General features: G+C 47.5%; 2 protein-coding genes across 2 annotated transcripts in view; one reads left to right on the forward strand and one right to left on the reverse strand.

Moving 5' to 3' along the window:
* scara3 (scavenger receptor class A, member 3) overlaps positions 1 to 25,621 on the reverse strand; it is a 75,593-nt gene that overhangs the window by 46,458 nt on the left and 3,514 nt on the right. Inside the window, exons 2-3 of the mRNA XM_070885369.1 lie at positions 23,195 to 23,426; positions 22,900 to 22,999 (exon numbers count right to left, since the gene is read on the reverse strand). Of these exons, the coding sequence (XP_070741470.1) occupies positions 22,900 to 22,906 (7 nt within the window). The 5' untranslated portion in view covers positions 22,907 to 22,999; positions 23,195 to 23,426. The remainder of the gene's footprint in view (positions 1 to 22,899; positions 23,000 to 23,194; positions 23,427 to 25,621) is intronic.
* clu (clusterin) overlaps positions 23,981 to 25,621 on the forward strand; it is a 36,715-nt gene continuing 35,074 nt past the window's right edge. Inside the window, exon 1 of the mRNA XM_070885368.1 lies at positions 23,981 to 24,160. The gene's annotated coding sequence lies outside the window, so the exon portion shown is untranslated. The remainder of the gene's footprint in view (positions 24,161 to 25,621) is intronic.

Genomic DNA, 25,621 nt, shown 5'->3' on the forward strand with positions numbered 1-25,621 from the left:
TACTGAACTTTACCTTCAATCTTTCTCCTTCCCTCAATCACAATCCTTCTTGTCTTTCTCTGCACTATTAAGTTCAATGCTTCTGCCTTTAGCTGACTTGTTCCTTCTAAGCTCCAAATACATTAGCTTACACGTGCTTTTGTTTCCTTGCACCCTCACCATGTTGAAATCAAGACATTGAACAATCTTGAACTATAACTCATTAGGACTGATTTTCATCTGGATCCTCTGCTTGGTAGAGTGCAATGATCTTAATCCACCTGTATTTTGGGGGTTTCAGTCATTTAAGTGGCAAGGGTGCTCCCTGTGCACAGATCTGCCCTTTGGCAAGGCCCGACATCCAGATGTGGAAGAGGAATGTCTACCACTGCTGCAGCAGCAATGGCCAAAGTGGTTAGGGCCTTTTAGCTGCTATCCAAAAACAGCAACCTGATGGCCTCCAGCTGAACTCTCTAACATCCCTGTAAAAAAAGGACTTGTCTGCAAAGACTGCTGCCTGTTCCTTTCCGGTTATCTGATCATAGAGGGGCTGGACACCCATAAAAGCGGGAGTCTGGCTGACAAAGGAACAGGAAAATATGATAGAAGGGCCAGGAATGAACCTCCCACCCCCGCCTCATCTGAGTGACTGTCCCTGGTCCGCATCTATTGCTGGAGCAGCAGTCCAATCCCCCCCATATAACAGAAGTATATTGACCATGCTGATGTAAATGGAGGCATTAGGGTAGAAATTCCATTCCTAATTGCTGCCTATGAAATTCTTTCCTGCATGATGCTGGTGTGCAACATAATAATGGAGATTCTGCATGTAAGAGTTCAACTTGGCAAACTGATGATAATCAACATTTAAAAATCTTGAGCGCCATTCTCTACCTCACACTTTGTATGTGTGATGCATTTACAAGCCACATTTAAAATTGCTGCAGCAGCAGTGGCTGCAGACAGTTTTGTACCACTGACAGCAGAGCAACATTTAGAATACTGTGGAAGCATTTTGCCTCCATTTCTGGAGAACATAGGATTTAGTGGGCTACCGACCGGCATACCATTTGGTACAGTAGGACCTTAAGCAAGTAGAAGGCGTCATGTATTTAACCATCTTGCAATGACATAGTCATGTAACTGTAACTCATGTACACTGGACCTGTACCCTAGAAATGCACACCCTGACCACAGGGGGTGAACTTGCAGAAGACACTCCTCACCTGGGTTTCCAGGTATAAAAGGGGAGGTCCCACCCAGGGTCAGCACTCCTTGGTCCTGGCAATAAAGGTGAAGGTCACAGAGTGACCATGTCTGATATATCCATGCCTCGTGTGAGTTTGTAGTGAGGTGCAGGGACACTACATTTGGCGATGAGAAATGGGAATCACTGAACCACGAGGATGGCCACCGGTGGCACAGAGGAACGTTACTGTGTGGGTGAGGACTGGGACGACTTTGTGGAAAGACTCCAGCAGAGCTTTGTCATAAAGGACTGGCTGGAAGAGACAGCGGCTGACAAGCGGAGGGCGCATCTACTGACCAGCTGCAGACCACAGACATATGCGCTGATGAAAGGCCTGCTCGCACCCCAAAAGCCGGCGGACAAGTCCTTTGAAGAGCTCAGCCAGGTGATCAGTGAGCATCTCAAGCCGGCAAGTAGCGTACACATGGCCCGGCACCGGTTCTACTCTCACCGGCGTCGGGACGGACAAAACATCTTGGACTTCGTGGCGGAACTGCGGCATTTGGCCAGTCTCTGTAAGTTCTCCGATGCCTGCAGGGGGGAGATATTAAGGGACTTTTTCATCGAGAGAATTAACTAGGCCGGCATTTTCAGGAAGCTCATAAAGACTAAGGACTTGACTTTAGAAGGGGCGGCATTGATAGCTCAGACCTTTATGGCAGGGGAAGAGGAGACCAAGCTAATTTATGCGCGCAGCCGTGGTCCAAACGTGGCGACGGACCAGGGAGTTAACATGGTGAACGCGGCTCAGGACCCCGCAGGCAGGCAAGGGCATTTTGAAACCGCCCAGGCAGCAACAGGCTCTAGGGTGGGCCTGCAACAAGGACAATGGAAAGGGGATCGGCAATTCACGCCATCTCGAGGAACAATGCGTCCCGCGATGGGACCATTAACATCCACCATCAGAGTGCTTAGAAACAGCCAAATGGAAAATCAGAGAGGAATGCCTGGTAACAGCAATCTCAATCTCAGCTCATGCTGGAGGTGCGGGGCTTGACACACTGCGAGAAGCAATATACCTGTAGGATTTGTAATGTCAGTGGACACTTGGCCAGGATGTGCAAAAAGGCAGTAACGAGGCTAATCTGTGAGACTGAGGAACCAGACGAGGGGTCTGCAATGCAGGATGAGGCCTGGGGTAAAGCCATAGATGCTGAAGTTCAGTGGGTTCATGTGGCTGACGTCCACAGCTCATACACTAAAACGCCACCCATGATGATGCAAGTCTTACTGAATGACATCCCGGTGCACATGGAGCTGGATACGGGAGCTAGCCAGTCACTTATGAGCGGCCAACAATTTGAGAGACTATGGCCACACAGAGCTAGCAGGCCCAAACTGGAACACATTGAGACGTAGCTACAGACGTACACCAAAGAGATCATCCCAGTGCTGGGCAGTGCAAATTTGGTGGTAACACATAATGGATTACAGAACCGGCTGCCACTCCGGATCGTTCCGGGAAATGGCCCCGCGCTTTTGGGGAGGAGTTGGTTAGCTGAGATGAATTGGAAATGGAGGGATGTGCACGCCATTTCATCCGTGGAGCTAAGTTCATACTCACAAGTCCTGCAAAAATTCGGGTCACTGTTTCAATCTGGTGTCGGAACGTTCAAGGGCACTAAAGTAGTGATACGCATCACTCCGGACGCCAAACCAGTGCACCACAAAGCCAGAGCGGTGCCGTATATGATGCGTGAAAAAATTGAATGTGAACTGGACAGGCTGCTCAGAGAGGGTATAATTTTGGCCGTTGAATTCAGCGACTGGGCAAGTACCATCATTCCCGTCCTCAAAGCAGATGGCTTGGTTAGGATTTGTGATGACTACAAAGCCACCATCAAACGAGTATTGCTGCAAGACCAATACCCGCTCCCGAGAGCGGAGGACCTTTTTGCCACACTGGCAGATGGCAAGCTGTTCACGAAGTTGGACCTCACTTCGGCCTACATGACTCAGGAACTGGCTGAAGAATCCAAGCTTCTGACCACCATTATGACACACAGGGGATTATTTGTCTACAACAGGCGTCCGTTTGCCATTCGTTCGGCAGCAGCCATCTTTCAGAAAAACATGGAAAGCTTGCTCAAATCCATTCCTGAAACGATCGTATTCCAAGACGACATTCTCATAATGGGTCGAGACACCGAAGAACACCTCCACAACCTGGAGTAGGTGCTACGCCGATTGGATCGGGTAGGCTTGTGGCTGAAAAAGGTCAAGTGTGTGTTTTTGGCCCCAGAGGTCGAGTTTTTGGGCAGGAGGGTTGCCGCAGACGGGATCCGGCCCACTGAATCAAAAACGGTGGCGATCCGCCGGGCGCTCAGGCTCGGCAACACGTCGGAGTTGCGATCATTCCTGGGACTTTTGAACTATTTTGGGAACTTTCTGCCGAACTTAAGCACTTTTTTGTTGGAGCCGTTACACATGCTCCTTTGTAAAGGTTGTGAATGGTTTTGGGGGGATTGCCAAGAACGGGCTTTCAATAAGACGAGGAACCTGCTGTGTTCCAACAAACTGTTGACTTTGTATGACCTCTGTAAAAAACTGGTTTTAACATGCGATGCGTCATCCTACGGGGTTGGGTGTGTGTTGCAGCAGGGTAACGATGACGGCCGACTCCAACCGGTGGCTTATGCCTCCAGGTCGCTCTCCCAGGCAGAACGTGGATACAGCATGGTCGAGAAGGAAGCACTCGCGTGTGTGTATGGTGTGAAAAAGATGCACCAGTACCTTTTTGGTAGACAGTTTGAGCTAGGGACAGACCACAAGCCGTTAACATCCTCGTTGTCCGACAGCAAGGCTGTCAACGCCAATGCATCAGCTCGCATACAGCGCTGGGCCCTCATGCTGGCTGCATATGACTATACCATACAGCACCGGCCAGGCACCGAAAATTGCGCTAACGCGCTCAGCAGGCTCCCACTGGCCACCACCGAGGGGGCGTCGGAGCAGAGCGCCGAGATGGTCATGGACATTGAGGCTTTTGACATTGCGGGCTCCCCCATCACAGCCCGCCAGATTAAACTCTGGACCAACAGGGACCCCCTCCTATCCATGATAAAGAAATGTGTCCTGACTGGGGACTGGGCGCCCGCACACAGGGCGCGTCCCGAGGAAGTCAGGCCGTTTCAGAGACGGAAGGATGAGGTCTCCATCCAAGCCGACTGCCTGCTATGGGGCAGCCGGGTAGTCATGCCCCAGAAAGGAAGGGAAGCATTCATCAGGGAACTCCACAGTGAGCACCCTGGCATCGTGTTAACAAAGGCCATCGCCCGGTTACACGTGTGGTGGCCGGGGATTGACTCAGACCTGGAACACTGGGTTCGCAGGTGCACGACATGTGCCCAGCTCGGCAATGCCCCCAGGGAAGCCCTATTTAGCCCGTGGCCCTGGCCCACCAGACCATGGTCATGTATTCACGAAGACTATGCGGGCCCGTTCATGGGGAAAATGTTCCTGGTCGTTGTCGATGCATACTCAAAGTGGATCGAGTGCATCATATTGAACTCGTGCACAACATCCATCACCATGGAGAGTCTGCGTACGATTTTTGCAACCCATAGCTTGCCGGACACCCTGGTCAGCGACAATGGCCCGTGTTTCACCAGCCATGAATTCCAGGAGTTTATGTCGGGCAATGGTATCAAGCAGTCCAGACAGCGCCGTTCAAGCCGGCTTCCAATGGCCAGGCGGAACGGGCGGTCCAATTCATAAAACAGGGCATGCTACGCATCCAAGGACCCTCCCTTCAGTACCGCCTATCGCGCCTCCTGCTGGCCTACAGGTCCCACCCGCACTCGCTCACGGGAGTCCTGCCAGCGGAACGCCTCATGAAATGTACACTCAAGACGTGGCTGTCCCTCATTCACCCAGCCCTGGCAGACATTGTTGAGGGCAAGCGCCAGTCCCAAACCGAGCTCCATGATCGAGGCTCAAGGGGGAGGTGAAGAGAAATAGATGACCCGGTATTTGTTCTTAACCATGCTTTGGGACCCAAGTGGCTTGAGGACACTATAATTGGCAAAGAAGGAAATAAGAGTCATGGTGGTCCGACTAAACAATGGGCAGATATGCCGCAACACTTGGACCAAGTAAAGAAAAGATTCAGCATAGACACAAAGGAACCTGAAGAAGAGCATGAGATGTCACCTACACCACTGCCAGCGGGCGAGCAACAAAGACAGCCCTCAGCATGCACAGTCCCTGCGGCCAGCCCAGACAGGCCGGAATCACCTCAAGTGACAGAGACATGTGCCGAGGCTCAGCCACCAGAAGCACAACTGCGACACTCCACGAGAGAGCGTCGACCACCTGACAGACTTAACCTCTGAAACAAAAAGACTTAAGGGGGGAGGTGATGTCATGCATTTAACTATCTTGCAATGACATAGTCATGTAACTGTAACTCATGTACACTGTACCTGTACCCTAGAAATGCACACCCTGACCACAGGGGGTGAACTTGCGGGAGACACTCCTTACCTGGGTTTCCAGGTATAAAAGGGGAGATCCCACCCAGGGTCAGCACTCCTTGGTCCCGGCAATAAAGGTGAAGGTCACAGAGTGACCGTGTCTGATATATCCATGCCTCGTGTGAGTTTGTAGTAAGGTGCAGGGACGCTACAGAAGGCAGTGTGTGACATATGAAGCTTTGAAAGGTGTGTATCCAGGTCCCATCAGTACCCCATGCAGTGCCCGTACTGACCCAAGCAGAACTACCTGGGGCTCACAGATGAGCAATGCCTCATTAAGCTAAGCAGGAAGGCAGTAACAGATATATGCCATCTCCTGTAAGAAAACATACAGACACATTCAACATCCATATGGCACTATCAGTGGTAGTAAAAATGACCATGACACTGAACTTCTAGACAACTGCTGGAGCACAATGTCTTATTCCATCATCGATATCCAGTTATATTCAGTTCAGCATCAACAAGATAGGGCCATACATTTTTACCACAGTGCTACCTTCCAAAAGTGCATGGAATCAGAGTCTGCCCATGCTGCCCCAGTGCACAATGTCATTCCATGCAAAAATAAAATAGGATTTTATCCTATTATTAACATGTACCTAGTATGCAACCATTGTAGTGTATGGAGAAAGAGTCAGATTGAACAGTGAACTCAAAGTAAAGTGTGACCTTGGACTTTTATTGCAGGTCTCCACAGTGCCTCTCCAACCAGTGAAGCCTTCTTAAATACCTGTGCTCCCAAGGGATTATGGGATCCCTTGGGACTCCGGGGAATGAGCCCTCTGGTGGCTGTACAGAGTAAATACAAGTCCACATATATAACAATATTTCCCCCCAAAGTCAATAGTGTAACTATTTACAATGTGAGTCGATCTGGGGCCCTTCTTTCCCTGGTTGATCGTCTTGGTGTGAAAGCTGGTGTTGTTGAATCATTTGTTGGGCCCTCGCTGGGCTGCTGTGCAGCTGGCCTTGCTGGGCTGCCTGGTATGTTGGGCCCTGCAGGGCTGCTGTGGATGATGGGTTCTGCTTCGTGGTCAACCATGGTGTCGGTTGCCACTGGTGTGTGTGTTGGGGGATCAAAAATGGTAGGGTCCAAGGTGGGTTGCTCAGGGTAGTCCGTGAATCTGAGTTTGATTTGGTCCAAGTGTTTCCGGTGAATGAGTCCATTTGAAAGTTTGACCAGAAACACCCTGCTCCCCTCTTTGGCCAGGACAGTGCCGGGAAGCCACTTGGGACCTTGTCCATAATTTAATACAGATACAGGATCATTGACTTCAATCTCGCGTGACACATTTGCGCTATCATGGTATGCACTTTGTTGAAGCCGCCTACTCTCTACATGTAGATCAGGGTGAACTAACGAGAGCCTTGTCTTAAGTGCTCTTTTCATGAACATTTCAGCAGGTGGGATCCCAGTGAGTGAGTGGGGTCTCGTGCGGTAGCTAAGCAGGACTCGGGATAGGCGAGTCTGCAGTGAGCCTTCACTTACTCTCTTCAAGCCTTGCTTCATGGTTTGCACTGCTCTCTCTGCCTGATCATTGGACGCTGGTTTAAACAGGGCAGATAGGACATGTTTGATCCCGTTATGGGTCATGAATTCTTTGAACACAGCACTGATAAAACACGGCCCGTTGTCGCTCACCATGACATCGAGTAAGCCGTGTGTGGTAAACATGGCCCACAGGCTTTCAGTAGTGGCAGCGGATGTGCTAGCCGACATTATCTCACATTCAATGCACTTGGAGTTCGCATCTACAACCACAAGGAACATTTTACCCAAGAACGGGCCTGCATAGCCGACGTGTACCCTAGACCATGGTTTGGAGGGCCAAGACCATAAAATTAGCGGCGCCTCCCTGGGTACATTGCTTATCTGCGAGCATGTATTACATCTGAGAACTCAGGACTCTAAGTTCGCATCGATACCGGGCCACCACACGTGGGATATGGCTATCGTTTTCATCATTATGATGCCTGGGTGGGTACTGTGGAGGTCATTGATGAAGTTGGCTCTGCCCTTCTTGGGGACCACTACTCGATTGCCCCACCGAAGGCAGTCTGCCTGTATAGACATTTGATCTTTGTGCCGCTGTAACGACTTTAGCTCTTCCTGCATTTCCACTGGGACATTGGACCAGCTCCCGTGAAGCACACAGCTTTTGACTAGAGATAATAAGGGGTCCAGGATTTGATCTGCCGGGCAGTGACGGGTGATTGCTCACTCTCAAATGCTTCCATAACCATGGATAGATCTGCAGGCTGCGCCATTTCCACCCCCGTGGTGGGCAATGGCAGCCTACTGAGAGCATCGGCGCAGTTTTCTGTGCCTGGCCTGTGGCGGATGGCGTAGTTGTATGCGGATAATGTGAGCACCCATCTCTGGATGCGGGCCGATGCGTTGGTATTTATCCCTTTACTCTTGGAAATAAGTGGCTTATGGTCAGTTTCCAATTCGAATTTTAGCCCAAACAGGTATTGATGCATTTTCTTTATCCCACGCTAAAGCTAACGCTTCCTTTTTAATCACTTTGTAGGCTCTCTCGGCCTTAGACAGACTCCTGGATGCATAAGCAACTGGTTGCAGTTTCCCGAAATCATTAGCTTGTTGCAATACACACCCGACACCTTATGACGATGCATCACATGCTAGTACCAAACACTTACATGGATCATACAACACAAGCAATTCGTTTGAGCATAACAATTTTCTCGCTTTTACAAAGGCATTTTCTTGGCTTTTGCCCCAAACACATTCCCCCCTTTTTGTAGGAAGACATATAGTGGTTCTAGCAGGGTGCTGAGACCCGGTAAGAAATTACCAAAGTAGTTCAAGAGTCCCAGAAACGACCACAGCTCCGTCTCGTTCTGTGGCCTTGGTGCGTTCTCGAATGCCTCCATCTTCGCGTTGGTGGGCCTGATGTCGTCCGCCGCAATCTTCCTTCCCAGGAGCTCCACTTCAGGCACCAGGAAAACGCACTTCAAGCGTTTTAACCTGAGCCCCATGCAGTTGAGTCGACTAAGAACCTCCTCCAGGTTCTGCAGGTGCTCAACTGTGTTCCAAGATATCGTCCTGGAAGACCACGGTGTGCTGGACCGACTTCAGTAAACTTTCCATGTTTCTCTGGAATATCGCCGCCGCTGATCGGATTCCAAATGGGCATCTGTTATAAACAAAAGGACCTTTGTGCATGTTGATGCAGGTGCGGGCCTTCGATGATGCCTCCAGTTCCTGCGTCATGTAGACTGAAGTCAGATCCAGCTTCGTGAAGGTCTTTCCTCCCGCCAGCGTTGCAAAGAGGTCGTCGGCTTTTTGTAGTGGGTATTGGTCCTGCAGGAAGAAACAATTGATAGTTACTTTGTAATCGCCACAGATTCTGACGGTGCCGTCTCCCTTGAGGACTGGGACAATAGGACTGGCCCACTCGCTGAACTCGATCGGTGAAATGATGCCCTCTCTTTGCAGCCGGTCTAGCTCGATCTCTACCCTTTCTCTCATCATGTACAGTACTGCTCTCGCCTTGTGATAGATGGGTCGCGCCCCCGGATCTGCACTTTTGCTCCTTGGAATTTCCCGATGCCTGGTTCGAACAGCGAAGGAAATTTGTTTAAGGCCTGGGCACACAAAGTGTCGTCAGCGGGCAATAGCGCTCGGATGTCGTCCCAGTTCCAGCGTATCTTTATAGCCAGCTCCTGCCGAGCAGCGTGAGACCATCGCCTGGTACCACCCAGTGTGGTAGCTTATGCACCGCTCCATCATAGGAGACCTTCACGGTAGCACTGCCGATTACAGGAATCAGTTCTTTCGTGTAAGTTCTTAGTCTCATGCAAACTGGAGTTAAGACTGGCCTTGAGGCCTTGTTGCACCACAACCTTTCGAAAGTCTTTTTGCCCATGATGGACTGGCTCGCGCCCGTGTCCAGCTCCATTGACACTGGGAGTCCATTTAGTTTAACATTCAGCATTATCAGTGGACAATTCGTGGTGAATGTGTGCAACCCATGTACCTCTGCTTCCTCGATCCGAGACTCTGGTTCGTCGTGGTCCTCCGTGGATCTGTTCTCCTCTGCAACATGGTGGTTTGCTGGTTTAACAGGCTTAGCAGCTCACCTGCACACTCGTTGGAGGTGTCCCATTGTTCCACAGCCCTTGCAAATGTATTCTTTGAATCGGCATGAATAGAAACGATGATCACCCCCGCAGCGCCAACAGGGTGTTAATGGCCTTGCATTTATCACCCTTGATGATGGACCCTGACACATCTGCGGACGTGCAGCTGCAGATATGTGTGACCTGCCCTGTGCGTTACGATTCAAAAACAACATCACTTTGTTCACAGTACTTGTAGCAGCACTTGTGTGCTGAGAGATTTGCTTAGTATTGTCACTGGTGGCAATGAACGCGTGGGCTATTGCTATGGCCTTACTCAAGGTTGGGGTCTCTACAGTCAAAAGTTTGCGAAGTATGGTTTCGTGGCCAATGTCAAGTACGAAAGAGTCTCTGAGCATGTGCTCCAAATGTCCTTCAAATTCGCAATGTCCTGCAAGGCGTCTCAGCTCAGCGACATAACTCGCCACTTCCTGGCCATCAGATCTTTTGTGGGTGTAGAACCGATAACTCGCCATCAGAACGCTTTCTTTTGGATTCAAATGCTCTCGGACCAGTGTGCACAAATCGTCGTACGATTTCTATGTTGGTTTCGCTGGAGTGAGCAGATTCTTCATGAGTCCATACGTTGGTGCCCCACAGACAGTGAGGAGGATCGCTCTACGTTTGGCAGCGCTCTCTTCCCCATCTAGCTCGTTGTCCACAATGTATTGGTCGAGTCACTCCACAAAAGTTTCCCAATCAACTCCCTCCAAAAATTTCTCCAGGATGCCCACTGTTCTCTGCATCTTTGGGTTCGCTGTCTGTATCTTGTCGCCAGTTGTTGTGTGTGGAGAACGAGTCAGATTGAACACTGTGAGCTCAAAGCAAAGTGTGACCTTAGTCTTTTATTGCAGGTCTCCAGAGTGCTTCTCCAACCTGTGAAGCCTTCTTAAATACCTGTGCTCCCAAGGGATTATGGGATCCCTTGGGACTCCGGGGAATGAGCCCTCTGGTGGCTGTGCAGAGTAAATACAAGTCCACATATATAACAACAACCAACACAGAATAATGCAGGTCCATTTCAATTGTTCTGGGAGCATAAACAACGCTTTTTTTTTTTAAGAAGACAAAATTTAGTGTGTTCCTTTTTTTGAAGGAAGAAGAGCTTTGGAAGATTGTCTGCACGTAGATCTTAGATACCCACTGCAGGCATTGCTAATGATGTATTTGTGCCACCCACATCCTACATTACAACAGTGACTACACTCCAAAAGTGGCTGTAAAGCACTTTGAGGTGGTCATGAAAGGTGCTATATGAATCCAAGTCTTTCATTTTTCTTTCAGAGCATGCCTACAGAACTCATCCAAGCACCCGAACTCACATTGAGCAGATAATTGGGAACATGTAGACTGATCAGGTGGGGCAGGGGGAAGAATTAACCCCCAAAGTCTCGAGAATAAGCATGACATTCTGCACACACGATTTTGAGAGCCCTCACCATGGGAGATGATGAGGAATGTCCACAAGTCGCAGTAGACCAGCAAACTGAGTGACGGCAAAGAATGATTTTTGCAGCGCGACAGCTGCAGGAAAAATGCAGGGAACAGTGCCAGCCCTTATACATGGCCTTCTTCGACCTTACAAAGGCCTTTGACACTGTCAATCACGAGGGTCTATAGAGCGTCCTCCTACATTTCGGATGCCCCAAAAGTACGTCACCATCCTCCGCCTGCTCCATCACGACATGCAGGCCGTGATCCTTACCATCGGATCCAACACAGACCCAATCAACATCCGGACCGGGGTCAAGCAGGGCTACGTCATCGCCCCAACCCTCTTCTCAATCTTCCTCGCTGCCATGCTCCATCTCACAGTCTATAAGCTCCCCGCTGGAGTGGAACTAAACTACAGAAACAATGGGAACCTGTTCAACCTTCGCCATCTCCAAGCCAGATCCAAGATCACCCCAACCTCTGTCGTCGAGCTCCAGTACGCGGACGACGCCTGCGTCTGCGCATACACAGAGGCTGAAATCCAAGACATAGGCAACGTATTTACTGAGGGGTCCGAAAGCATGGGCCTTACTCTAAACATCAGTAAGACAAAGGTCCTCCACCAGCCTGTCCTCGCCGCACAGCACTGCCCCCCAATCATCAAGATCCACGGCACGGCCCTGGACAATGTGGACCACTTCCCTTATCTCGGGAGCCTCCTATCAACAAGAGCAGCCGTTGACGACGAGATCCAACACTGCCTCCAGTGTGCCAGTGCAGCCTTCGGCCGCCTGAGGAAAAGAGTGTTTGAAGACCAGGCTCTCAAAACTGTCATCAAGCTCATGGTCTACAGGGCTGTAGTAATACCCGCCCTCCTGTATGGCTCAGAAACATGGACCATGTACAGAAGAAACCTCAAGTTGCTGGAGAAATACCACCAACGATGTCTCTGCAAGATCCTACAAATCCACTGGGAGGACAGATGCACCAACATTAGCATCCTCGTCCAGGCTAACATCCCCAGCATTGAAGCACTGACCACACTTGATCAGCTCCGCTGGGCAGGCCACATAGTTCGCATGTCAAACATGAGACTCCCAAAGCAAGTGCTCTACTCAGAACTCCTTCACGGCAAACGAGCCAAAGGTGGGCAGTGGAAACGTTACAAGGACACCCTCAAAGCCTCCCTGATAAAAGTGCAACATCCACACTGATACCTGGGAGTCCCTGGCCAAAGACTGCCCTAAGTGGAGGAAGTGCATCTGGGAGGGCGCCGAGCTCCTCGAGTCTCGTCGCCGAGAGCATGCAGAAATCATGCGCAGGCAGCAGAAAGAGCGTGCGGCAAACCAGTCCCACCCATCCCTTCCCTCAATGACTATTTGTCCCACCTGTGACAGAGACTGTGGTTCTCGTATTGGACTGTACAGCCACTTAAGAACTCATGTTAAGAGTGGAAGAAAGTCTTCCTCGATTCCAAGTGACTGCCTATGATGATGATGATGATGATGATGAGCTATTGAACAGCCAGGGCAGGAAAAACGGCTGGTGCAACAGACTCTCCCAGATGAAACCCTCCATTAAATCCCACAGATGGCCATTAAAACAAGGCATGATCACAGAAGTGGTCATTTCCTTAGAATAACCCTGCCTTTCCTTCACTGTCCTGCAAAGTTCCAGCCGTTAAAATTGTTGGATGGAAAATTATAGGCAGTGTACACCAATAAGATCCCTAGAACTGCCACTCCACACTGTGGGCATGGAATCGGCTCTGAAATTCCTAGTGCAAGGTTGTCCAGAATCATTCCTCAAGTGAGTTGAAATTGGCAAAAAATGCTTGTTAGAGTTTTGATCCCAGGCCTCTAGCACTCATGGCAGAAGTACCACTATTATTTGGTTTGCATCACTGCAGATGTCACTAGTGTTGCCATACCAACACTCTCTTTGTAAGCAACAGAACCCTGCTTGACCCGACTCCCCAAGTACTGCAGCATAGCCAGTAATCATGTGGGAACACAACTCAGAAGGTGTCTGGCCTTGTGCCATCAACAGTTGCTTTTCATCAACTTTGAACTGTGTCTCACCTGAACTCTTTCTACAAACTTCACCAACTAAACCCTCTAAAAGACATGTACCTGTACTGCTATTTACGTTATGTGGTGCTTGTGCTGCAGGATAGTGTGATTTGTGCTCTATTGGTAGGTACTAGTTGCTAACTCATTCTGTTCCTCCCTTTCTGCGATGAGGGCAAATTTTTACAGATGTAACTTCAATTAACCAGAATACAGCAACACTATCATTGCCCACTGCTTTCTGTGGTATTATTCGTGTGCGTGCCTGCATGAATGTCATTCAGTAGGACATTATAGAATGCGAACGTTATGATAATCATTAGCTTGGCGGCATTCTCTCTCTGCCTATGATTTCTAATATGACATCCTTAAAGTGCTTGTACTGGTGTGCATCCATTCAGTGAATGAACACCATCTTGTTCTGCTGGGTAAAGAACAGTGTTTACAGATTGTAAGGATATAATGCATTGAAACGGTAAAGGAATATAGTGTGTCGGGTATACCGGGGAGGGAGTTGAAAATCCACAAGACTAACATCTAGTATCAGCGCTGCGATGCATCCACTTTCCAGAGACAGGGGAGGTTCACTTATTTAAAAATAGATAGCATGTGCCGTGGTACTACGAGCACATATTGGACACCCGCCAGAGCAGAGGACTGGGGCAGGAAGAGTGCTTGCAGCTGGATGCTAGCAGCAAAATCAGCAACCCCAGCTTGAGGATTCCAATGCACCTATTGCAAAAGAACCAATCAGGCCAGGAGCTGAGTCCAGATCCCCAGATGAGCCACACACCTGCTGACTGGAAGGTCGGTATTCTTCCTCTCTCTCTCTCTCTCTCTGTGTACCGATCACATGGCTGGTCACATGTCGGGCCTGAGGAAACTTCTGCCGCATGACTTAGGAGAATGTAAAATAATTATAAAATACAACTAAAGCATTCTCTATTCTGCACTGGGCTACACCAGGCTCAGCAACCCCAGCTAAGTCAGCACGAAAAGTTGTTGTCAAAACATATTTCCCCTGTTTCACAATGTATGGGGGTTAATAGAAACATAGAAAATAGGTGCAGGAGTAGGCCATTCGGCCCTTCGAGCCTGCACCGTTATTCAACAAGATCATGGCTGATCACCCACCCCAGCACCTCCCCCCCCACGCCCCCTCCACACCCCCCGACCCCCCCCCCCACAGCCGCAAGGACCACATCCAACTCCCTCCCGAACACATCCAATGAACTGGCATCAACAACTCTCCGCGGCAGGGAACCCCACAGGCCAACAACTCCCCGAGTGAAGAAGTCTCTCCCAATCCTAGCCCCAAACAGCCCACTCCCCATCCCAAGAGCGTGCCTCCCCCACCCCCGGCTCCAGACCCACCCAACACCGGGAACACTCCCCCCGCACCCAACCCACCCCGTCCCGTCAGAATCCTTCCCAAATGCCGAACACACCCGGATGTCGAGCCCCCAGCCCCGGCCACCCCGGAGCCACGCCCCCTCGAAGCCAACCACACCACATCCATCAACCGCCATCTGCGCAGTCAACCCGTCCACCCTACTCTGAACACTCCCCGCACCGAGGCACAGAGCCCCCAGGCCCGCCCCTCCAACACACTTCGCCCCCCCCAGACCTCCGCTGCAATGTGGCCCCTCCCGTCCCCCGCCCTGGGTTTCTCCGCCCCCCACCTCCACCATTCTCCCCTCCATCCCCCGCCCCCGTCTCCCCTCAACTTCCCTCTGCCTTGCCACACAGGCTCCCATCTTGGGGGCGGTAACCTTCTGGGGCAGGGAATTTTAGTCCCCAGCGTGGAAGTCCTGCTCCTGCTGCAGAATTGGCCTTACCACCCCTCAATGGAAGCAGAGTGCAATTTCCAACACTCCACTTCCTTTGGGGGCAGTTACCGGGGCACGACTGGATGCTCCTGTCACAGTTAGAACTAGTGCTCTCCACTCTCCCGTCCTGTGACAGTCTGAACTGGTGCTCTCCACTCTCTCTCCTGTGACAGTCTGAACTGGTGCTCTCCACTCTCTCGTCTTGTGACAGTTGGAACTGGTGCTCTCCACTCTCTCTCCTGTGACAGTCTGAACTGGTGCTCTCCACTCTCTCGTCTTGTGACAGTTGGAACTGGTGCTCACCACTCTCCCGTCCTGTGACAGTTGGAACTGGTGCTCTCCACTCTCCCGTCCTGTGACAGTTTGAACTGGTGCTCTCCACTCTCCCGTCCTGTGACAGTTGGAACTAGTGCTCTCCACTCTCCCATCCTGTGACAGTCTGAACTGGTGTTCTCCACTCTCCCGTCCTGTGACAGTTTGAACTGGTGCTCTCCACTCTCCCGTCCTGTGACAGTTGGAACTGGTGCTCTCCACTTTCTGTCCTGTGACAGTCTGAACTGGTGTTCTCCACTCTCCCGTCCTGTGACAGTTTGAACTGGTGTTCTCCACTCTCCCGTCCTGTGACAGTTTGAACTGGTGCTCTCCACTCTCCCGTCCTGTGACAGTTTGAACTGGTGCTCTCCACTCTCTGTTCTGTGACAGTCTGAACTGGTGCTCCCCACTCTCTGTCCTGTGACAGTCTGAACTGGTGTTCTCCACTCTCCCGTCCTGTAACAGTTGGAACTGGTGCTCTCCACTCTCTCTCCTGTGACAGTTGGAGCTGGTACTCTCCACTCTCTGTCCTGTGACAGTTGGAACTGGTGCTCTCCACTCTCCCGTCCTGTAACAGTCTGTACTGGTGCTCTCCACTCTCCCGTCCTGTAACAGTCTGTACTGGTGCTCTCCACTCTCCCGTCCTGTGACAGTTTAAACTGGTGCTCTCCACTCTCCCGTCCTGTAACAGTCTGTACTGGTGCTCTCCACTCTCCCGTCCTGTAACAGTCTGTACTGGTGCTCTCCACTCTCCCGTCCTGTGACAGTTGGAACTGGTGCTCTCCACTCTCCCGTCCTGTAACAGTCTGTACTGGTGCTCTCCACTCTCCCGTCCTGTGACAGTTTAAACTGGTGCTCTCCACTCTTCCATCCTGTGACAGTTTGAACTGGTGCTCTCCACTTTCCGTCCTATGACAGTTGGAACTGGTGCTCTCCACTTTCTCTCCTGTGACAGTTGGAACTGGTGCTCTCCACTCTCCCATCCTGTGACAGTTTGAACTGGTGCTCTCCACTTTCCGTCCTATGACAGTTGGAACTGGTGCTCTCCACTTTCCGTCCTATGACAGTTGGAACTGGTGCTCTCCACTTTCCGTCCTATGACAGTTGGAACTGGTGCTCTCCACTTTCTCTCCTGTGACAGTCTGAACTGGTGCTCTCCACTCTCTGTCCTGTGACAGTCTGAACTGGTGTTCTCCACTCTCCCGTCATGTGACAGTTTGAACTGGTGCTCTCCACTCACTGTCCTGCAATAGTTGGAACTGGTGCTCGCCACTCTCTCGTCTTGTGACAGTTGGAACTGGTGCTCTCCACTCTCTGTCCTATGACAGTCTGAACTGGTGTTCTCCACTCTCCCGTCCTGTGACAGTTTGAACTGGTGCTTTCCACTCTCCCGTCCTGTGACAGTTTGAACTGGTGCTCTCCACTCTCCCGTCCTGTGACAGTTTGAACTGGTGCTCTCCACTCTCCTGTCCTGTGACAGTTGGAACTGGTGCTCTCCACTCTCCCGTCCTGTGACAGTTGGAACTGGTGCTCTCCACTCTCCTGTCCTGTGACAGTTGGAACTGGTGCTCTCCACTCTCCCGTCCTGTGACAGTTGGAACTGGTGCTCTCCACTCTCCCGTCCTGTGACAGTTGGAACTGGTGCTCTCCACTCTCTTTCCTGTAACAGTTGGAACTGGTGCTCTCCACTCACTGTCCTGCAATAGTTGGAACTGGTGCTCTCCACTCTCCCGTCCTGCAATAGTTGGAACTGGTGCTCTCCACTCTCCCGTCCTGTGACATTTGGAACTGGTGCTCTCCAGTCACTGTCCTGTGACAGTTGGAACTGGTGCTCTCCACTCACTGTCCTGTGACAGTTTGAACTGGTGCTCTCCACTCTCCCGTCCTGTGACAGTTTGAACTGGTGCTCTCCACTCTCCCGTCCTGTAACAGTTGGAACTGGTGCTCTCCACTCTCCCGTCCCGTGACAGTTGGAACTGGTGCTCTCCAGTCACTGTCCTGTGACAGTTGGAACTGGTGCTCTCCACTCTCCCGTCCTGTGACAGGTTGCAGCACCTGTCATTGAAAAAGTTTAGAAGGCAGGGACACAGCAATTAGAAGATTTACTACTCTAACCATTTGTTCCCATTTTTAAAGAAATTAAAACCTTCCGCAGTTACTGAAGAGACCAAGGGTAGAGCTTTTACACTTGTATGTCGTTTATTGTTAACATCAAAGAACCCATTTAGACCAAATTATGTACAGCAGCTCCTCAGAGCTTGAACTTAACAAAAAATTATCCATTAGACCACAATTTATATTTTTCTTAATAATTAAGAATAGTATGGAGTCCCATCAAATTTTACTTTCAAACTTCTGGGAGGTACAATATCAAACATTGCACCAAAGCCAGATGGCACACTTTTCTAGCAGGTGGAGGTTGCAGCTGAGGAACTATAACCAGATGGTCAGGCTGTTAGGGGATTTCTCAGTGTGGTCAGCACCAAAGAAGACATAGAAACATAGAAAATAGGTGCAGGAGTAGGCCATTCGGCCCTTCGAACCTGCACAACCATTCAGGGCTGATCATGCAACTTCAGTACCCCATTCCTGCTTTCTCTCCAAACCCCTTGATCCTTTAGCCGTAAGGATCACATCTAACTCCCTTTTGAATATATCTAATGAACTGGCCTCAACAACTTTCTGTGGTAGAGAATTCCACAGGTTCACAATTCTTTGAGTGATGAAGTTTCTCCTCATCTCGGTCCTAAATGGCTTACCCCTTATCCTGTGACCCCTGGTTCTGGACTTCCCCAACATCGGGAACATTATTCCTGCATCCCACCAGAGGTTGGCCCTGGTCTCCTCAGAGACATCCGCCTGCATCTTCTTATAAAGATCTGTTTTCAGCCACTTGCGTCATTTATCCAAGGGTTCTGCCAGTCATCCACCGAAGTTAGGTTGGGAGAACTCCTCTGGAATTTCAGAACTATTGCCTAAACTTCATCCTCCAGCAATTTTTTTTACTCTTGCAAGATGGAAATGGTTGCCTCTGGAGGGTCCAGCCACATGCGGAGGGTCTATAAATGTAGACAGTGGGTAAAGTGGATGCAGACCAAACACATCAATGTTGTTGCATTTGCTGGCCCTTAATCAACTATTCTTCTTGATCTGAATCATACACTAGGACTAGAACCAGACCAGGAAAGCCCATCCTCCCTTCTTTGTACAATGCAATTTAACTGCCAGCAACAGCCAAGAATAATGAAGGAAAGCATTGGGAGGTAATGAGAATTAAAATATGGTGGGCTAATCAGCAAGACAGACATTGATCAAGATTTTATAGAAATTACAGAAAAAATAATCTTTACAAATGGAGGTCATGCAAATTAGGTTGGGTGTTAAAATGATCTAGGCTTCATAGTGCTAGGGTCAGGGGTGGGAGTTTGGCACTCGCCACGCCCCATGCCTGCCCGATTCCCGCTCCAGGTTCAAATCGGGACTTCGGTGTCAAAAAATGTGGTGCCTGGACAATGGGGCTACAATTATGCACCCAACAGCAAAGCTGGCGGAACCATCCAAAATTGGTCCTGAAAGGATGATTGATCGAATGAATGAGCTGACAAATTCAACTCAGTGCTTCATAATCTGAGCAGCAGAACTTCCTTATGCAAGCTTTTTTCAACCACCAAAGGCACTTATTGTAAAAGGTAAGCACGTTTTCAGTTTCTGTGATATTGATGTTGTAGACTAATGATCTTTGTCATCAACATTCTACCATCCCCAAGTACTCAGCCTTTAATACCCAGCCCTAAGGAAAATTTCCCGATATTATTATTGCACACTACAGAATTAATTTCACTGATAAAGCAGCAGATTTATCCATTCGAAAATAGCTTTGCTGCATTTATTTTCCAAAATCTTCACAAATAAAGAGGAATAGTCTACATATTTCTAATGCTAAACATTTAAGAATTTGTCATAATTTTACAAAATTGCACTATCGAAAGCACTACACCCAACAGGAATGTCTAGCAGGAATTTGGACAGATGCTCCTCACAATTTTCTGTCCACTTATTTAGGTATCAACCTTGGCACAGTGGTCGCAGTTTTGCAATAAAGTCAGAAGGTTGTGAGTTCATGTCCCGTTCAAGAGACTTGAACACATAATCTAGGCTGATACACCTTTGCAGTACTGAGGGAGTGCTGCACTGTTGGAGGTGCTGTGTTTCAGATGAGACATTAAACTGAAGCCCTGTCTGCTCTCTCAGGTAGATATGAGGAGAGACTGGATCAACTGGGCTTGTATCCATTGGAGTTTAGAAGAATGAAACTCATAGAAACATACAAAATTCTGACGGGATTGGACAGGTTAGAGGCAGGAAGAATGTTCCCGTTGCTGGGGAGTTCCAGAACCAGGGATCACAGTCTAAGAATAAGGGGTAAGCCATTTAGGACTGAGATGAGGAGAAACTTCTTCACTCAGAGAGTGGTTAACCTGTGGAATTCTCTACGAAAGTTGTTGAGGCCAGTTTGTTAGATATATTCAAAAGGGAGTTAGATATGGCCCTTATGGCCAAAGGGATCAAGGGGTATGAAGAGAAAGCAGGAACGGGGTACTGAGGTTGAATGATCAGCCATGATCTTATTGAATGGCGGTGCAGGCTCGAAGGGCCGAATGGCCTGCTCCTGCACCTAATTTCTATGTTTCTATGTAAAAGATCCCATGGCACTATTTGAAGAGCAGGGCTGTTCTCCCTGGTGTCCCGGTCAATATTTATCCCTCAACCAACACGACAGATAATCTGGTCACTATCACACTGCTGTTTATGGGAGCTTGCTGTGTGCAATTTGGCTGCTAAGTTTCCATACATTACAACAGTGTCTACATTTCAAAAGTACTTTATTGGCTATAAAGTGTATTAGGCCTTCGTGAGACCATGAGAGGCGCTATATAAATGTAATATCTTTCTTTCGCAAGGGATGTGATTTCTTAAAATCATCTCTCATATGTTTATGTAGAATTGAAACCTATTTCCCCTTTCATGTGAAGAAGTGCCTATACCTTACTTGCATCTGCCTACATTGACATCATTAAAATCGGGAGCAGCCTGGGAAATCACAGGCACAGCCCCAGGCCCTATCATGTCAAGATACAGCATACTGCAGCATTCCACAGAGTGATTCTTGAGCAAATCACAGCTGGGGATTGTGGCCCTCAACAAAAAAGTTAGTGAATAACATTCCACTGGGCTACAGAATAGATCTGAATTGCCTATTGGTTTCCCAGTAATATTAGAATTACAGTGTGATTATAGTTTGCGCAAAGTTAGAAAACAACAAGTTTAGGGATGTAATTTTTGCGCAATGCTGGCAGTGATGAGCCTCACCCACCACTAGCACATATTGGAAAGTCACGGGCTCTCAACCATCAACACATACTTGGAAAATTCAAGTCTTACAATTTCTCTCATCTTCCTATTATTCATATAAAATTCCCAGCATTTACAGATACCACACTTCCTTTCAAATAGAGCACTGGTTGGTTAAACATAGCACATACAGTTCAATCAAGATATCAATAGAAGGATTTGCATTGCACATTAAATTAATCAAAGCCAGGATGCAAACAACTTTAATCCAAAATCTGGATTAATTTCCAACTTCAAGAAAATTATTTTCTGAACCAGGTGGTACTGTTACCAGTGGTTTTAATCGATTGTTAAATGAAATTTTCTGCTCCAAATGTTTTCCTCTTTTCTGTTCTTTCCTTTGCTGAAGACAGCAACTTGTGTTAAAATAGGAGGGATAATTTTTCACTCCCAAGCTTCCAGCTGGGACCCAAGCTTGCAGGACTGTGGGTTAGAGAATTGGAGCTACAACATTACTTCTCCAACTTCGACTCATGCTCCCTTCGAGTGTGTCTTCCATGCTAGGAGCATGAGATCGCAGAATTACTCAAATGATTCCATGGGTACTGCCAGCTTCATGTTGTCTATCAGCTTAGCTCTTCATATATGAATCTTGACAGCAAGTGTTGATAAAGGCTATTTGTCCAAGGGAGCATCACAACCAAGCTCGCTCTCGAGTCCTCACCCAAATTCACAAACATGCTGTCTCTAGCAGTAATCTTATAATTGTAGGCACTCCTGATTTTAACCATGCTAATACAGACAACACGAGAAACTCTGGTTGCTCTCCCCCATCCAGTTGTCGTCCAAAGATTCTACAACCAATTGTAGATCCTCCCAATTATCAGTTCAGCTATGACCACACTGCACTTGGGATTAGCATCTTAGAACACAGGAACAGGAGTAGGCCATTCAGCCCCTCGAGCCTGTTCCACCATTCATATCCTAACTCCATCCACCCGCCTTGACTCCATATCCCTTAATACCCTTGGCTAACAAAAATCTAGTGCTCAGATTTAAAATTATTAATTGAACTAGCATCTGCTGCCTTTTTGTGGGAGAGAGTTCCACACTTCTACCGCCCTTTGTGTGCAGAAATGTTTCCTCACTTCTCTCCTGAATGGCCTGGCTCTGATTTTAAAGGTAAAATCTTTACCTTTAAAAGGTTCTAGACTTTCTACTAGTGGAAAATGTTTCTCTCTATCTACCTTATCAATTCCTTTCAAAATCCTAAAATCTCAATCAAATATCCCCTTAACTTTCTCTATTTCAGGGAATACAAGCCTAGTTAATGTAATCTTTGCTCATAATCTAACCATTCTGGTGAATCTGTGCTGCACTCATTCCGAGGCCAATATGTCCTTTCTACGGTGTGATGCCCAGAACTGTAACAGAACTCCAGGCATGGTCTGACCAGGGCTTTGTATCGCTGTAACAAAACTTCCTCTCCTTTATATTCTAACCCTCTAGTTATAAAGGCTCAATGTTCCATAGCCTTTTGGATTATTTCTGAAAGGAATGTTTCCTTGTTAAAATTACACATTTAATTGACCAATACAATAGTCCTTGAGAATGTTTCCTCCTCAATGCTATTCACAAAAATATGTACACAATGTTTTAACAAATACAAACTGATTTTGCACAAAACTATTGCCTCACAAAGAATTTGTTTCACAATATCTATGTGCTAAATTAGAAAATGTTCCTAAATATTGAGATCCCATAGCTACAATAAGGACAAACTATGTAACAGCCTCGATTAGTCCAACAATGGTTTCGTCAAGATCCCAAGCATTGAAAGAGTTAAAGTATTTTTTAATAAAGACAGACACACACACACACATATATATATGCAGCTTTTATAAGCTGCCCATATTAATCACTTATCAAGAGTATTTTAGAAATGGAAAAATAAGTGAAAAGCTGAGTGAATAAACTTGCTAGCAAAATGAAATGCAGATAGAAACGCACTAACCTTTCATGTTCTGTAATTATATTCTAAATGCACTGACCTTTCATGTTCTGTAATTATATTCTATCTGCAGTAAACGCCTGTTGCATCTCACCGTCAAGAAACAACTTTCTTGGAAAAGTTAACCAGACAAGAACTTCCTATAATGCAGTAAAGATTTAGGATAACGTTGCAATGAGCACAAGCACAGCTACATACAATTTGTTGCCAAAAAAACCCTGAACGAACAGTTTGTAACGACAGATTGAAACATGTATTGTTGTATTTATATACTTTTTTTAAAGACTAAAGCCATTTTTGAATTACTTTTTTTAAAGCACGTCATGATTACATACCTACTTGTTTTCAGCTAAGTTTCCTTCATGAAAACATGTCTGGGAAACGCAGACTGCAACTAAAACGTTCTACTAATCCTTCTTGTTCTGGAGCCTGAATAAACTTCCTCACTGAAAAAAACAAGCTGAATGCTTTTGCCCAGGCGACATGTTTCACGTTTGGAGAGCCGTGACCTCGGCTCGTTTCACTCAAACATTTTCAGAGGTTTGCACCAGCGACCATGTTGTGAGCCTGCAGGGTAATCACAATAGGGCGATGCTAATTGTTAACAAATGTCTTGGAATTGGGAGGGAAAAATTCACATTGACAAATGTGCAGATTAGAACTATTAAAGAACGAAGAAGTTATGCTAAACTCATTTAATCTAAAGAGCCAAAATTGCATTAAAAAATGTCTGAGATTAAAAAGAGCAGCACAGCCGACAGGAGCCCGTGAGTTCACAGAACCCATCCCTGTCACATCAGCACAAAACAAGTCATTTTAAAACCACTGGTTCTCACCATGCATTAAACTGTGTTAAAAGTAATGCTTTTGAACATCTACAGCAACTCGTGCAAAAGTATCAAAAACGATTAAGATGTCAAGATGTGCATTTCTATCCACAATTTAACCTCAGAAAAGTTCTTTTTCTGGTGCTTTCGTGAGAGGGGAGAGAAGCAATCAGAGTGCTGGCGGTGTGTGTGGGAGATGCGGGTGTGAGGGCTGGTAGCTGGTGTGGTGTTGCCCACTGCTGGATCCAGACAGCAGCTGCACCGACCGCCTGCAGTCCACTCATTTGTTCTTTTTTTCTTTCTCTGAAAAGACAGTCCATCTAGACTTTTCGAGAAAGACCCAGAAACCTATTCAACATTGCGTACTGGTGACTCAACAGAAATGTAAATGTAACCTTGAGTCCCAGGATAAAAGGGCCCAGGACCGCTGTGCGAAGCGGAGATCAGCAGGGCAGGGACAGGCGTCTGTGCAAGGTATGGATGGACACAAGAAAGGTTTTTTTTGCTTTTACAATTGCTGCTGGTTTGAGAGGGGCTGCGACTGATGCTGTGTGTAAAAAAGAATAGCTTGTTTTAAACAACAGTAAATGTTTCTATATTTAAATGATCTGATTTGGAAATATATTGTTCTAAAATATAGAATATGAAGAGTAGATTTGAACGATCAGCAACATAAAGATTTAGCAGATTATTAGCAAAATTATTACTTGTAATATTTGAAAACTGTAGCAATTGGAGTTTAAAAATCAACAATAAATGGCAGACTGAAATATATTGTAGATTATAAACACATTGATTTCAATTGTGCTTTGTATTTTATTTGCATAATTTAATGTAAACAATACCCTATTAGATCTCAAAAGTCTTGTCAGTCAGAGCGAGGGGTGCATTAATCGTTTTCTATCTTTAGTTCATCCTAAAGTTTAGAATGTTTTGAAAAATCTAACATTAGGGTTTGTGCTTAAAAGTAACTTGAATGTTATTGTAAACTTTCTGTCATTAATACTTATAGTGAAACTGTAACAGACATGTATCCTGATACTGTCATTAGTCTGAGGGGTGGTTTTGCCTCACGATGTTGCCGAAGGAATTCTGTAGCAGTGTTGCTAATTCCTGCTCATTGTCACCATTTGGATGCGTTGCTTTACAATGGATGCAGCTTCCTTGTGTGAAGGAAATACCGGCGATGGGTGAGGCCTTAGGCAAATTGCTAAAACGACGTTACATTTTTTTTAAATACAATAGGAATATTTTTGTTGACCTCCCAAAAAAACTAATATCAGCTTGTAGAGTAATAATTTTGATCGTAAAGAGCATTCTCATTTTGTTTTTCTGCTGTAAATGTGTTCAAAATCTGTTTGCAAAATGATCCAACTCAGAGGTATGCAAGACATTCATTTTACTACAGCCCTCCCAAAACTGTTTTTTGGATGCAGTTTTGAAGGTTTAAGGCATGCCACCAATCTAGCAGGTACTGTGTCCAGGTTAGCTAAACTGACAGATGTAGTGAGCAGGTGCCTATAAACATGCTACCAAAGAAATGGGGGGAGTGGAAGAGTGGTCGCATTAAATTAGCACAGTTCAAAGATAGCTAAGATCCCATGGGGTTGGCCCCAGTTTACAGCTTTTTGTTTTTACTGGTGCATATGTTGGATGTGGAGAAGTGTTGAGCAGAGCTCCCAAGAAAGAGAAAATGTGTGAGGGAGGAGGGGGGGGGGGGGGGATTTAGAGGGAGAGATAGATGTATGGGGGTTACTGTCGTTATTTGCTTTGTGGTTGATACAGGCAGTATTGCTTTGACCAGGAAGCAGGTTATTGCCCCCTCTTGCCAATAGCACACCATTTCTTTTCGAGGCTGGTGTTGTTTGCTTGCTATTGTTATGGATGGTATGTCAGGGTCACTGCTTTCCGTGTTGGCAGACAGCCAGGCTGCAG

This window comes from Pristiophorus japonicus, chromosome 7, assembly GCF_044704955.1.
Source record: "Pristiophorus japonicus isolate sPriJap1 chromosome 7, sPriJap1.hap1, whole genome shotgun sequence".
Taxonomy (NCBI): domain Eukaryota; kingdom Metazoa; phylum Chordata; class Chondrichthyes; family Pristiophoridae; genus Pristiophorus; species Pristiophorus japonicus.